General features: G+C 39.8%; 1 protein-coding gene across 1 annotated transcript in view; it reads left to right on the top strand.

Annotated features, from left to right (window-relative positions):
• Positions 1-2,008: 2,008 nt before the first annotated feature.
• slc1a8a (solute carrier family 1 member 8a) overlaps positions 2,009-16,201 on the top strand; it is a 29,623-nt gene continuing 15,430 nt past the window's right edge. The window contains exons 1-6 of the mRNA XM_084395756.1: positions 2,009-2,558; positions 6,366-6,445; positions 6,564-6,779; positions 9,730-9,772; positions 13,057-13,264; positions 13,356-13,455. Coding sequence (XP_084251882.1) covers positions 2,304-2,558; positions 6,366-6,445; positions 6,564-6,779; positions 9,730-9,772; positions 13,057-13,264; positions 13,356-13,455 — 902 coding nt within the window. The 5' untranslated portion in view covers positions 2,009-2,303. The remainder of the gene's footprint in view (positions 2,559-6,365; positions 6,446-6,563; positions 6,780-9,729; positions 9,773-13,056; positions 13,265-13,355; positions 13,456-16,201) is intronic.

Genomic DNA, 16,201 nt, shown 5'->3' with positions numbered 1-16,201 from the left:
TATTGCTAGCCTGTACAAAACTGCAAAACTATTTTCAAATCAACATTTAGCATAAATACCGCTCTTTCCATTTTATAATTGGCTGTTGTGTTATCTGTTTTTTTGTTTGCTTGTTTTTTCTTGCTGTTGTGTTTCATGATTTGTTAAATGTATTTGCACTTCAGAGCAGGGATGTGCAAAGAGGTCCTCAGGGGCAGGGGCTCAAATGTAAAAAAAGGGCATATATATATATTATATTATATATATATATATATATATATATATATATATATATATATATATATATATATATATATATATATATATATGTATGCTTTGCATCACAGAAATAAATGATATTAAAAAGTATATTAAAATAGAAAACCATTATTTTAAATTATAATATTTTTTTTCTGTATTTTTTATCAAATAAATGCAGGCTTGATGCCCATAAGGGACTTATTAAAAAAGAAAAAAGAAAAAAAAAAGTAATGTGTGTGCAAATTTTTGATCAGTAGTACTATACTATTACTATTGCTGCAAAATTATCAAAAATGTTAAAATAATAAAGTGACCATTTTGTGTGTTGTTGTCAGCCTACACTTCACATAATAGGTCTGGGCTTCATTTAACAAACTATGAAAGTTTCATCAAATGGTAAACATTATATAATACAAGTGACTTTACTACTATACTTACCATTAATGCTACTTTTGGTGCTGGTTTTGTGCAGTGCTTTGTAATCAATTAACATCCATTAGTTCAACGATGCAGATTCAGATCGCTTCAAAAATTTAAATTCTTCTGTCCATGTAATTTTCAAACAATTTATGAATGACCGGAAAATTACCGCTCCACTGCACATTGTCCAATAAAATTTTAACTTGTTGTGCCAGATGATGATTGGTCAGTGTATTATACATAAACAGGCTTCAGTGAATTATGTAATATTATAAAATATGTGATATGTGAATTTTTAATTGAATCGACACACTACCTTTTATTATTGATAAAAAAAAGGTTGAAATTGTTTGGTTTGGAGCCATATACTCACTGAAAGAGCCATATTTGGCCCGAGAGCATCGGTTCCCGAGCAGACTGTGGAATACCTACGTTTACACTAGTGCATTTTCATTTTAAAACGCATATCCTTTGCTACGGGTATGCCTGCCGTCCACACACACTGCTCCGGAGTTTTAAGACCCTCGAAAACGGAGACTGACCCCGTCAGTCAAGACCGAAGCAAGACACATGCAACTTGACACAACGCAACCCATAGCAACGCATTATAGCAACGACACCTCAGACTGACAGAAACGTAAAAATAAACTTGAATTTTGGCTACTTTAGTTTTGTACACGTTGTCATGTTAAATATAATCAAATGCATTTTGTTTTATTGACCACAATAGTATCATTGATATTTGTTTGAGAAGGGCACTTTTGATTCATTTTGAAATAGGGCAGGGGCTTGATCACCCAAAGCCCCAACCACTGTATTAGGCACACAAATATTAATAAAGCATTATAAGTCTCTGTGTTCAACAAATCGGTTAATTCAAAATCACTCCACACAAAAAGACACTCGCAAGTTGTGTAACCTGCAGAAAAGGTCACTGAACAAATCATTGAATTAATTTGAATAAACTTTTTAGTGAAAGGATTCAAAGATTCAAGTCACAATTGTGAGAATGTGTTTTTGTAAATGTTAAGATTTTTTTGAGAAAAAAAGACTAGGAGCTGAGATCCAGCTCTATCAATAAATCACAGCGTTGATGGCCATTGGTCAGGTCTGTCAAGTTATACCTTGAAAATCCTGTTAAACCACAACAAGACAGACTATATCAAGAGTAGCCTAGGCTACTGAACTTCAAGACTTCAGAACTTCATTTACCTATGTCAGTCTATTCTCCAGGGAAAAACTCATTTATTTTCGTAAAGGACACTCTCATCTGTAACGAGATCAGGTGAAGGCACGTGCTGACTTTCCCTGTGGCTTTAGAGAGAGAGATCATTTACCTCGCCTCATTATGGATTAGGTTTGCGAACAACACAATGCACTACTTTCTGATCTCTCTTCTACTACAGTATAAATAAACACAAAGTGGGGGTTATTTGACATCACTTCATGACAAAAATCTAAATGGCACAGAGCCACTGTCAACAGGGAAGTGTTAGATTTTATTACTACATCCTAATCCTCTTAGCCTCCTAATTCCTCCCAACCATGGTCTTGAGATGTTGGATGGATGCATGATGGCTTAATCCCTCGTTAGAAAAGGTTACCTCTGCTTTTCCCTCCTGCGTTACACACAGCGTCTCACCATGGAGGAGCTACTGATACCCGCAGATGTCGAGGAGGCGCCGCCCGAGCCTGCAACCTTCTTCTCTCCGGCGGGACCTGCTAAAACCCCGCTGGAGAGAATAAAGGACTGCATGGCCACCATTTTCTCAGTCAGTGTCAGGAAGTATGTGAAGGACTACATCAGGCGAAACGGGTTGCTGACGCTCTCGGTACTATCTGTAATCACAGGATGCGTCCTGGGCTTCATGCTGAGGGGCCTGGCCCTCTCCACACAGGTAGGCTTATTAAACTAGGATTTTAGAGAAATGAATGACTGTGGACATGTCACTGAAAATGCACACAAGGGTAGAATTATACAAAAGAATGGCAGTTGTTGTAAAGTTGTTAGTGATGCATGATATCCTGGGTACACGTCAAACTTCCTTCCAACACATACATTTTTCTATATTTTATTATCTTTTGATCAGATTTATGAAATGTTGAAAACATTCTGTTGTGTTTTAATTGGTCTCTCCATCCTTCATTATTAAGTTATTTATTCTTGCTTTAATGTCATGTTTTTAGAAAATGTCTTTAAGGTTTATGATTTAGAATGTATGTAGAACTTACAGTATGTTTGACAAGTATGCTTGTCAGATGATGGGCTCATCTTGGAAACATGTTTCCATATTGGTTTGTTACAGAACAAAACATATGTTTGTCTGTAGCAAATGAAATGGTGTCAAATATATACACATTTTTTATCTTCATATATTGTATTATTTTTTGTCAACATGGGCTAAATGGGTTTTAACTCTTTTTTTTTCCTGAGTTTACCTGAGTTTTTAAAATAAATCGATAGGACGCAAAATCTAGGTGACGTGTCCATAAATGACACAATTAGATCTCTGTCCATTTTCATTCAGTTTTTGCTATTATAACTCCACAGATAAAATGATTTGAACAACATTGTCGGTTTTTGATTTTTGTTGTGATGGATGGAGGCATGTAGGTTTCAAGGTTAGGAATTACTAGGCTACTTAAGAACATCTGTGCTTAGTGATCTAATCCCAGACAGAGAGACAACAACACTCATACTTCCAATAAGAAGTATTATATTGTGGCAATTAACTCACCCCATAAAAGCAACCTCAAATCAGACAGCAGGTTAAGGAGAGGTGTGTATATATATATATATATATATATACACTCACCTAAAGGATTATTAGGAACACCATACTAATACTGTGTTTGACCCCCTTTCGCCTTCAGAACTGCCTTAATTCTACGTGGCATTGATTCAACAAGGTGCTGAATGCATTCTTTAGAAATGTTGGCCCATATTGATAGGATAGCATCTTGCAGTTGATGGAGATTTGTGGGATGCACATCCAGGGCACGAAGCTCCCGTTCCACCACATCCCAAATATGCTCTATTGGGTTGAGATCTGGTGACTGTGGGGGCCATTTTAGTACAGTGAACTCATTGTCATGTTCAAGAAACCAATTTGAAATGATTCAAGCTTTGTGACATGGTGCATTATCCTGCTGGAAGTAGCCATCAGAGGATGGGTACATGGTGGTCATAAAGGGATGGACATGGTCAGAAACAATGCTCAGGTAGGCCGCAGCATTTAAACGATGCCCAATTGGCACTAAGGGGCCTAAAGTGTGCCAAGAAAACATCCCCACACCATTACACCACCACCACCAGCCTGCACAGTGGTAACAAGGCATGATGGATCCATGTTCTCATTCTGTTTACGCCAAATTCTGACTCTACCATCTGAATGTCTCAACAGAAATCGAGACTCATCAGACCAGGCAACATTTTTCCAGTCTTCAACTGTCCAATTTTGGTGAGCTCGTGCAAATTGTAGCCTCTTTTTCCTATTTGTAGTGGAGATGAGTGGTACCCGGTGGGGTCTTCTGCTGTTGTAGCCCATCCGCCTCAAGGTTGTGCGTGTTGTGGCTTCACAAATGCTTTGCTGCATACCTCGGTTGTACCGAGTGGTTATTTCAGTCAAAGTTGCTCTTCTATCAGCTTGAATCAGTCGGCCCATTCTCATCTGACCTCTAGCATCAACAAGGCATTTTCGCCCACAGCACTGCCGCATACTGGATGTTTTTCCCTTTTCACACCATTCTTTGTAAACCCTAGAAATGGTTGTGCGTGAAAATCCCAGTAACTGAGCAGATTGTGAAATACTCAGACCGGCCCTCTGGCACCAACAACCATGCCACGCTCAAAATTGCTTAAATCACCTTTCTTTCCCATTCTGACATTCAGTTTGGAGTTCAGGAGATTGTCTTGACCAGGACCACACCCCTAAATGCATTGAAGCAACTGCCATGTGATTGGTTGATTAGATAATTGCATTAATGAGAAATTGAACAGGTGTTCCTAATAATCCTTTAGGTGAGTGTATATATATACAGTACTGTGCAAAAGTCTTAGGCATGTTAATATCCCCCAACCCCCGTCCCCCCCCAAAAATGGTTTTAAGTCAGTTATTTATATCTTTTGCTGTAGTGTGTCAGTAGGAAATATCAGTTTACATTTCCAAACATTCTTTTTGCCATTAATTGTAATAATCCAGTGAGATTGTTGTATGCACAAGGAGTCTGACAACAGCCGGTATGATCTGATCTCACCATCATCGAGTCCGTCTGTGATTACATGAAGAAACAGAAAAAATTGAGACAAACTAAATCCAGAAGAACTGCGGGAACGTCTCCAAGATGCTTGAAGAAACCTTCCTGCAAAGCTACAGTACTGTGAAAAGCACTGGCACTTGTGTTAAAATGCTGTAAAGTGAGAATGCCTTCAAAAATAAAATCACAAATTAAATTTATTTATGATTTAACTTCTATTAACTAATTCAAATCAATATATGGTGTAACGACCCTTTGCGTTTAAAACGGCTTTTGTCCAGGTACACTTGTGCATAGTTTTTCAGGTAGCTTTGCAGGAAGGTTTCTTCAAGCATCTCGTAGACGTTCCCGCAGTTCTTCTGGATTTAGTCTGTCTCAGTTTTTTCTGTTTCTTCATGTATGGATGCATGGATATTAACATGCCTAAGACTTTTGCACAGTACTGTGTATATATATATATATATATATATATATATATATATATATATATATATATATTGCTTTCAATATTGATCATAAGAAATGTATTTTGAGCAACAAATCAGGATCAAGTGACAATGAAGACTGGAATAGTGGCTGTTAAAAGTCCAGCTGTGCCATCACAGGGACAAATTACATTTTAAAATATATAGAAAACAGTTCTTTTAAATTGTAAATACTGTTTTTGCTGTATTTTTGAACAAATAAATGCAGTCTTCTTTTAAAAACAGTGGGGATTTTTTTTTTTTTTTTTGCAGTGTTTCACAGATGCTTGTCAAATGCAGCGCTCATCTTACATATATATATATATATATATATATATATATATATATATATATATATATATATATATATATATACAGTCAAACCAAAATGTATTCAGACACCTTCAACATTTCTCACATTATCACAGTTTATTCACTATAGTTTAGAAAATGGTAATAAAATATGACAAGAATTAAATCAGTTTATATTTCACTGGTTTTAGCCATCCTTCTCTTAGACTGTCTCACAAATGAATTAGGTTGAATAGCTGTCAGCTGTTAAATTTAAGTACACAATTAGATAATACCAATTTAGGTCAACCAATTACCAAGCAATGCTTAATTTTGTTCAGTCTGTGGTGTAAAAAAGGTTGCATTAGCAATTAAAGAAAAAAACACTTAAGCAAAACATGGTCAGGTCAAAGTGTCTGAATCATTTTTGGTCCCAAATTTTAATAAATTTTACTGGTAGTCCACTGTATTATGAAGACTTTTTGGGTTTACTTTATTTTGCTATCAGCACTTAAATAAATGAACTATAGTATATAGTTTTATCTATCTATCTATCTATCTATCTATCTATCTATCTATCTATCTATATATATATATATATATATATATATATATATATATAATACACCCACACATTACTGATTAAAAGTCTGAATATCATCTGAACAACTCTTTCTCTGTTTTTGTAATCAGGCAAAAATCTATTTCTCCTTCCCTGGTGAGCTGCTCATGCGGATACTTAAAATGTTGATTCTTCCCCTAATCACCTCCAGGTGGAGTTTGATTTATTCACATCTGCATATTACATTTTAAAGCTATCAGACAAAATTCTTAATGTCACACATTAAGAATGTGTGAACATATCCTCATATCAGCTCTTACTCTATGTAGTTTAATGTCTGGACTGTCATCAATGGAGTCAAAGGCCTGCTGCAGGATGGGGGTGCTAACGGTCACCTACTACCTTTGGACCACATTCATCGCTGTAGTGGTTGGCATTGTACTTGTTCTAATTATCAAACCTGGCTATGGGACAGATGTGGAGAGCAACAGACTGGGAGGTGGACAGGTCATAACATCTGCAGATGCACTGCTGGATCTGGTCAGGTACAGTCAGAATGGACTATGACAAATTTTGTCAGGTAGCAAACATCTTTGTTGGTCTTGGACCAACGTTCCTATCAGCCAAGCAGAGTTTAGGAGTATAGGCTTCGATATCAAGCGTAGCACCAGTTGACTCTCAGCGGATCCACGTCTACCTATTCACCTTATTTTTGAACGCGGAAGTAAATATGGGTCCAGTATCCGGTTTTTGTGCGGCACTTCCGTTTCCTCGCTTCCCTGGGCTAACTAACGATATCAATCGCAAAGGATTATGCAGAATTGACAGAAAAATGTTACACATAACGTAGCAGATGAATACAACAAATAACTAAAGCCCCGCCTCACCCAGTTCGGGTACCGGACCTGGTTGAAAACACTCATGTATCTAGCTGGCAGAGTGCTAAAACTTCGCACTTCGCCGGCGCCTTCAGCACCGCCCTAAACACGGTCGAGCCAGCGCTGGACTAATATATATAAGGAGGTATTTTGTGATGTTAAATGTATTAATAATGCCATCAGAATGCAACCAAAGCACAGGATAGCAATAAGTAGATGGATATAAATAATTGTAAATCAGACAAAATAAACGCCATGATCATGCCATTATGACTAGATTATTCTACTGTATACAGGGGTTACTATAATGATTTTGTTTCTCCTCAGAGTTTTTATTGAAACTTTTAGCCCAGCCACTTTTCTGGTTTCGGGTGGTCTTCTGTAGGTCTTGTGTTCACGAAATGAAAAGAACAAACATGTACGGTCGTTTCGGTGGTTTCTTCAAATGTAAAGCTTTTAACCACAGGCGAAGGGATTCCTCAGGCCGGCGACACACTGGCTGCGTGGCGTGTCCGTTTTTATTTCGGCTCACATGTTAACAGGTTAGAGCTTGCACACTGCCTGCGTGACGCGCGTCTCAGGCTTGTGCCGCGCGGAAAACTCGTGCATGCTAGAAATAGAATCGACGCCTATTTTTCACGCGACACGCAAGCGTTTTGGAAGCGTTTCCAGGCAAAATAGAATAGGAAAATATATTTGTATGTCATTGTGAGATGAATACATATTAATAAATGACATTTTGATGTTTGAAAGTTTAGGTTTTGACAAATGCAGATATAAATGCAATTATAAAAAAAAAATATTATTTTGATTTTCTAATATTGCACCTGTCAATACAGAGCAAATATTCTGTAGCCTATTTTGCCATCAATACTGCCGACGTTGTCTTTGCTGCTATATATTTATGTTTAACATATAGGCCTTCCACAACTCTCTCCCCATATGTCGAATATATCACCAATGCAATGAGGCTTATCATAATGTCACCTAGCAGCAGAAGCGCCGCGTCAGACAAGTTTCTGGTGTGCAAAGACATAGAAAACACCACGCAGCCAGTGTGTCGCCAGTTGTAGGGCGTCTGATGATTAAATCACTCATGCTCCAAGTAAATCTTTCTTTTGTAGCAGTTATATGACAACCTCTAACTGCACAAACAATCCCGGTCTTCCTCGAAGCCATAACGATGAGTTAGTTGTTATGAATATTTGTTTGATAAATGCTACGGTGAAAAGTGAGTTAGCTCGCCAGTGACCGGAAGTGCCTTACCGGAAGTCTCGCACAAAATACCGTCAACTGGCTGTGTCCGTATTTCCGTTAAAAATAAGGTGGATAGGAATACGACGCCTATCACTGTATACATATAAGCTCCTTCAGTATTATCAGCAGCTATCGTGTTTCTCAGGACCTTATTACCCTCATCCATCCCCAGCTCCTCCTCTCGTCAGTCAGGATTTGGCATTCTGATTACCCCTGAATCAGACTAAAATTCTCAAATTATGTTGTACATTAAAATTAATGAATGATATCTGCAATACATTCATGTTGGTTCTGTTCTGTTTACCCTAAGGGGGAAAATCGCTGCTCTCAAGTTATCCATGCTAGGCTGCATGGATGCGCAGGGAGTTCTTGCCCAGAACAGAACCATACCACCAATCCTAACTGTATGCTAATTGTCAATCGTATTTGATGATAGTGCTCCTGACAAAAATGGGGTTAGAAGCTTGGACAAACTTTTCAATCTATTTCCATCTGATTTTAGGGGTAATTAATGGTTAATGTTTGGACTTATTGGTGGGTTTGATAGTGTTCTTCTGTTTCAGAAATGGAAAATACCTTAAAGGGATATCACCCAAACATATAGTTTCAAACCTGTGTTGCTTATTTTTTCTCCTATGTGACACAGAAAGAGAAAGATTTCCCATGCAATTACAAACAATGAGAACTGGAGCACCCAGGCTTAAAAAATTACACAGACACCATAAAAATATCATAAAAGGAGTTCATATGAATTGTGTGTTGTGTCTAAATGTTTTGTTGTGTTGAAATTCAACTATGATAGTCTTTTCTTCACAAAATCTATCGTATGGCTTCAGAAGAAAATATTATAATATACATATAAAATCACTGTGCTATTTATATAACACACAAATCACACAGGTTTGGAATGGCATGAGATTAAATCTTGCCAGTATTTTTATTTTGGGGTGAACTATCCCTTTAATATTAGCTTTTTAATTGCTAAAATGATAAGCTTTGGGGGTAAATTGCTCCTCATTTTTGAATTGCTCCTCCAGTCACTGCTATTTTCATTCATTGGAAAGAATTGTCCATGTCTGGGGAGTCTAGGCCATCCCATACAGTGTAATCCTATTAAAGCAGCGGGGTGATTAGGATATTTTTAGTAATCTGTACAAAGTAAGAGGAGGAGGAGGACCCTCCCATCCCCCACCCCCTTCTGCCCATGGACACAGTGAGCTGCTGTTAGTCTTGGCTGCCACACTTAATTATAGCTGGTGCTTAAATCTGCAGTGTGTATGACATATCATAGGGGATTCATGTCCTAAATATTCATAATGTGAATGAATTAATGAATTGGCATCATATTTTGTATCCTCAGGAATATGATACCCTCCAATCTCATTGAAGCCACATTCCAGCAGGTGAGTAAACTTCCACATTAAATGCCACTTATTTGACAAGTGAGCTTAAAAATATACTGTGTGTGTACTGCGAACATGAACAATACCAAAGTCCCTTTCAAGAAAAGCCAGTTCCCTTTCAGTCTGTCACAATCGGCGTATGTAGACGTACCGACGTATTGGGACTCGGCTGTGCTGTCAAAGAGCCCCAATCATCTTCGAGTGTAAACAGAACGACCCAATGCACATTGGCGTGCAAGATTTGCATAAGATTTGTAAGACTCGGCTGTGCTGTCAGAGATCCCCAATCATCTTCGAGTGTAAACAGAACGAGCCAATGCACATTGGCGTGCAAGATTTACATCTCACGCTCCGCCCCGCAGCGCGGGTATAAATAGGAAGCGGATGAAAGCACCAGTTGTCTTTCGCCTCGGAGCCGAACAAATAATTTGTTTGCATTCTCTGAGAGTGGTGAATACAGTCAACAAGTGTGTTGAGTGTTCTTTGTGAAGAAGCCTCTCCAGCAGTGTTGGTGTTACGGCGTGTGCAGCGGTGGTTGCGAGCTCACAGCTCTCAACTGCTGTTTTCACAGCATTGGTTGGTTCGAGGGCGTCTTCTACGAGGTCACTGTTTTAATATCAGTTGAGTGAGTGCTTCACTGTGCGGGCTGCACTGAGAGAGCTAATTCCTGAAAGAGCAAACACAGGTGTGACTGCGTCTTTTTCAAGATGTCATATTACCGTGTGTTTCTGGATGTGGTCATTCCCTGGCTGTCACGAACACTGCATCACGTGTCTGGGCATTCAGCAGTTTGGGCATTCTGAGATCAAGACTCCTATACCTCAAACGAGGTGGGGTCTCCTTACCTATGCCTCGATCTAGTTCCTCTTTTGGCCAACCCCAAAAGAGGGCTACTTCGACGAATAGCCAGGGTGACTTGAGGATCACAGTGAAGGCTTCCCCGCCCGGTACCCAATCCCTGTGGGCCCCTCACTCCTCCCAAACACCGCAAGCTGTGGAGTCTCCGGTTGATCGCGCTGGCTCCTCTCAAGACTTGCCAGTCATTTTATTTGGAGCTCCCCTGCCGACCAGATGTCGATTGCGGCATCGGAGGGCGGGCTTTAATCTGGAGATGAAGACTCGGCTGTGCTGCCTCCTTCTGGGAGAGCAGCATTGCCTGAGCCTGATCCAGAATTGATGGCTACGCTTTCCCGGGCCGCTGAGAAAGTTGGGCTCGAGTGGAACCCTCCATCATGTCCTGAACCCTTGAGGCTGGATGATTGGTATTTTGGGGCGGGCCATGCTGGTTCTCAGCGCGCCGTACCAGTGTCAGTGTCTCTGCCAGTGTCATACCAGTGTCTCTGCTGACACTTCAGGGATGCATTGTGGTCACGTTGAAGTGCAGGTCTACCATCTGATCTGGATACGGCCCAGATCCAGCTGACTACATCATGCGTTGTGGTCGTGTCTAGGTGCAGGTCCACCATCTGATCTGGATACGGCCCGGATCTGTCTGACTACAGTAAACCTCAGAATAAATAGAAAGACTAATAATAATAATAATAATAATAATTCATTACATTTATATAGTGCTTTTCTGGGCACAAAGTGCTTTACATAGAAAGGATCTCCTCAACCACCACCTGGATGATGCGACAGCAGCCATATTGCGCCAGAACGCCCACCACACACCAGCTTATTGGTGGAGAGGAGACAGAGTTATGAAGCCAATGAGTATACAGTATAGGGATGATTAGGAGGCTATGGTGGACAGAGGCCACTGGGCAAATTTGGCTAGGATACCGGGGTTACACCCCAACTCTTTCACTAGGAGTGTTGCTTCTTCCTTGGCGCTAGCACTGGGTGCCTCGCTGACAGATATTTGTAGAGCTGTGGGGCTGGGTGACATCTAACACGTTCGCTAGGTTTCATAGCCTTTGTGTCGAGCTGGTATCCTCCCGTGTACTTGCATCCCATAGCCAGTAAACACCGGAGACCCCACTGAAAGTGTCAGCTTGCTGCGCCATTGCCCTCCTATGGACCGGATATGTGCGCCATTTCTGCTCCAGGTGAGTTCCCTGTCTAGGCGAACCCTGTTGAGGTCCTCCACACCCTCCGGCAGTCAGACGTGGCGGAGCGTTGAGGTGGCTCTGGCCTACATAGCCACCTTAGTGACATTTAATATGTTGTACTGGCCAGAAAAGCCTGTTACAGAACAGAATATATGTAACTTTCACGTGATACCTCCCTACGGACAGGATGTGGCTTCTGCAGCTCTCCCCTCGAAAGGGCATGCTTTCCTAGTGTTATCTAATAGTCTGACTGAATGGGTCATGCGGAACAGCAGTAAGACTTCTATGCATTATCCCTGTCCCATTTTACGAAATCCCAATACGTCAGTATGTCTATGTACGTTGAACGTCCCGACTGAAAGGGTTCGTCTCGTTACGTATGTAACCCTCTTTCCCTGAAGGAGGGAAAGGAGACGTACGTCCCATCGCCACCATTGCTGGACCACCACTGACGCCAGGCTCCTGCTCAGCTCCTTAATGGAAAAACAACTGGTGCTTGCATCCGCTTCCTATTTATACCTGCGCTGCGGGCCGGAGCGCAAGATTCAAATGTCAAAAGCCAATGTGCATTTGCTCGTTCTGTTTATACTCAAAGACATTTGGGGCTCTCTGACGCGATCCATTCACTTGGTGGCCATATTTGCAATGTCTCCAAACAGCTATTTTGTGCATAAAAGACCTACTACATGAACATGAACTGTTCCATAAATGTTATTTCTTATTTTTAATAGAACTATTAAAGTGTGCATTCAAGGTTTTTCCAGCCAATGCGCCTGTGCAGTCTTAAGTGCTTAGTCCTAACCTGAGATTCAGCTGCAGCAATGCGATTACTTTACAAGCTGATGACTGGCTTTTTTATTTAGAAGGCAGGACGTTTTCTACCAAATTGCGTACCACTTTCTCTCATTCAACCAAATTGCATACCACTTTCATTCATTCATTCATAGCAATATGAGTGAACTGTTTTGGTATATATACAGCCTTTGACCTCAAATCATGTGGCTTATTGTTTTAGTTTTTTTACTTGAGCCAGTATGCAATTGCCTAGCAACTCCCTAGCAACCGTATTGCAAGGTGTTAAAAAAATGAATATTTACAAAATCCTAGAATATTTACATGTGGCTAAATTATATATCACCTAGAATGTTTACAAAATTGTTATACCAAGGATTGTACAATGAACATCACTCACATTTTCTTATGAAAATGTAAAACCTATTTTTGTTGTTTCAGTATAAGACAGACCTTATTCCCATCTTAAAAACACCAGTGAACACTGGACGCCCAAATTTTGTTTACTTGATGCCAGATGACGACAATCCAAAGGGTCGAACGGTGCTGTTGGAACTTACGCCAGCTCCAGACATCCAGTATAAGACCCGTCCAGGCAGCAGTCAGCAGATGAATGTACTTGGCATTGTTATTTTCTCAGCCACAATGGGTAAAACATCTGCCTTCACCTAATAAAGTATCTTCATTTAGTAAAATCATGATTAAAAGCATAAATATATAACAATGGGCTTTTCATTTAGGTCTCTTACTTGGTAAAATGGGCGAACGGGGAGCTCCTCTGGTGAACGTTTGCCAGTGCATCAATGAATGTGTGATGAAGATCATTAATACTGCTGTATGGTAAGAAAGAAAGCAGAGGTTTCTTAAAGGTTCACTAAGCCCGTTCCATACAAAACTGTTGTTAAAAGGGTCATGAACTGAGAAATAAAATTTTCCTTGAGCTTTTGACATATAAGATGTCATCATACTATGAGAATATCCTGTAAGTTTCAGAACTGAAACCTTGCTTGTTAGTCCATAAACAGCTTTTATTGTGACCAAGCCCAGCAAATGACTCTTTGTGGAATGTGCTTTTTATAGATAGGTAAAAGACCGTCGCAACAAAAGAAAATGAACGCCTACTACACAGTTGCAACGTTGGCCCCGCCCACTGGCGTGTTAGTGAGATGAAGAGTAGAGAAGGGTGACTAAAAATAACATTACCTTCCAAAAGATTCTAAAGCTAGGAATGCGGTTATTTATTTTTAACAATGTGAATATTTATTTGTATTCTGTACATTTTACTGTGGATTCTTTGGTAGATCAGTCGCAATTTCGGCACAGGCTTTGCAAAAAGACTTTTACGATATGGACTCGACAGTAATACCACAATATGCAAGTAACCGTGCTAATTCTAATGCCTGATCTGTGACCAGTGATTTTATATATTTAATGATTTGTGTACAGTCAGATGGTCTTGTCTATGTGTCAGTAAATCAAACCAGTGAGTGACTAAATCAACTTCACATTGTTTCTCTTAGTAGAATGAAAATAATCTATTATGTAAACTGTTATTAAATTATATATTGAAAGTGATCAAAGAATGCTCCCTCTACAATCGCTGAAGCTGTCAATCAAACAGCAAGTTTATCAGAGACTGAATTCTGGACTTTTGCCAAAACTCCCGGTATAGTCAACAAATCTCTTATTAGGGGTTCAAGCACGAAGTGCTGAACACCTATTGTAATTGTTAGGATTTTTATTATTATTATTAGGGGTTCAAGCATGAAGTGCTGAAACCCTATTGTAATTGTACTGATTAGGGGTTCAAGCATGAAATGCAAAAGTTTTTCGCCCGATCGGAACCAGACCAGTCTAGGACAATTCTCTGGACTCTCTAGATCAATAGTTATCAAAAAAAAGTTGAACTTTTGCATTTGGGTGGCTGTAACAGGGTCATTTAGAAAAGGGGCGTGACAAAATACACTCAAAAGCCTATAAATCCTAAAGGAAAACTCAGAACTTCACAAAAATTGGTGAACATATGTGACATAACATCATTAACAAGCATGCAAAATTTTATAGAGATCAGACCATAGGTGCCGCTATAATTGTTAAAAAGCTTTAAAACCATATATTTCCTATGGTACATTGCCTGTATTGGCTGTAAATGGTCTTTTCCATCTATTATGTCAGTGGTTACATGCTTGCTAAATAAAACATAATAACTTTTGATGCTTTTGTGCTTAAAGGCCTTAAAGGCCTTAACTGCTTGAACCCCGATAAATGCTGCTTGCAGCTTTAATTAGGGGTTCAAGCATGAAATGCTGAAACCCTATTGTAATTGTAAGGATTCGAAAAACGCATTGTGCAGGCCAAACCGTAAGGCCTAGAGACTTGAAACCTGGCCAGATGGTAGGCCTCATTTTGGGGACAACCTATCAGAGTATGACCCCGATTGGCCCATAGGTGGCGCTACAGCAACCAAAAGTACAAAATCGCTCATAACTCTTAGACCGTTTGACCTAGACTCAAGTGCCTTACACCACTGTGATCCCTGGCTCAACCTACTTTTGCGAACTAGTCCCTGGTTTTTCACCCGATCGGAACCCGACCAGTCTACATAACATGACATAACATCATTAACAAGCATGCAAAATTTTATGGAGATCGGACCATAGGTGGCGCTATAATTGTTAAAAAGCTTTAAAACCATATATTTCCTATGGTACATTGCCTGTATTGGCTGTAAATGGTCTTTTCCATCTATTATGTCAGAGGTTACATGCTTGCTAAATAAAACGTAATAACTTTTGATGCTTTTGTGCTTAAAGGCCTTAAAGGCCTTAACTGCTTGAACCCCGATAAATGCTGCTTGCAGCTTTAATTAGGGGTTCAAGCATGAAATGCTGAATTGTAAGTCTAGGACAGTCTAGGACAATTCTCTGGACTCTCTAGATCAATAGTTATCAAAAAAAAGTTGAACTTTTGCATTTGGGTGGCTGTAACAGGGTCATTTAGAAAAGGGGCGTGGCAAAATACACTCAAAAGCCTATAAATCCTAAAGGAAAACTCAGAACTTCACAAAAATTGATGAGCATATGTGTCATTACATGGTGAAGAAGCATGCAGAGTTTCATGCAGATCGGACCATAGGTGGCACTATAACTGGCAAAAAGCTTCCATTCTTATTAGGGGTTCAAGCATGAAATGCTGAAACCCTTTTGTAATTGTAAGGATTCGTAAAACGCATCGTGCAGGCCAAACCATAAGGCCTAGAGACTTGAAAACTGGCCAGATGGTAGGCCTCAATTTGGGGACAACCTATCAGAGTATGACCCCGATTGGCCCATAGGTGGCGCTACAGCAACCAAAAGTACAAAATCGCTCATAACTCTTAGACCGTGTGTCCTAGACTCAAGTGTCTTACACCACTGTGATCCCTGGCTCAAGGCGGGTAAAATGGCTATCTGCCAATTTCGATTTAGGCAGGGAACATTTTCTGCTATGTCGCATTTTGTCCAAAACCTACTTTTGCGAACTAGTCCCTGGTTTTTCGCCCAATCGGAACCAGACCAGTCTAGGACAATTCTCTGGACTCTCTAGA

Source organism: Rutilus rutilus (genome assembly GCF_951802725.1).
Source record: "Rutilus rutilus genome assembly, chromosome: 22".
In the NCBI taxonomy this organism is placed as follows: domain Eukaryota; kingdom Metazoa; phylum Chordata; class Actinopteri; order Cypriniformes; family Leuciscidae; genus Rutilus; species Rutilus rutilus.
Note: the sequence above shows the minus strand (reverse complement) of the source record. Positions and strands in the feature narration are given on the sequence as shown.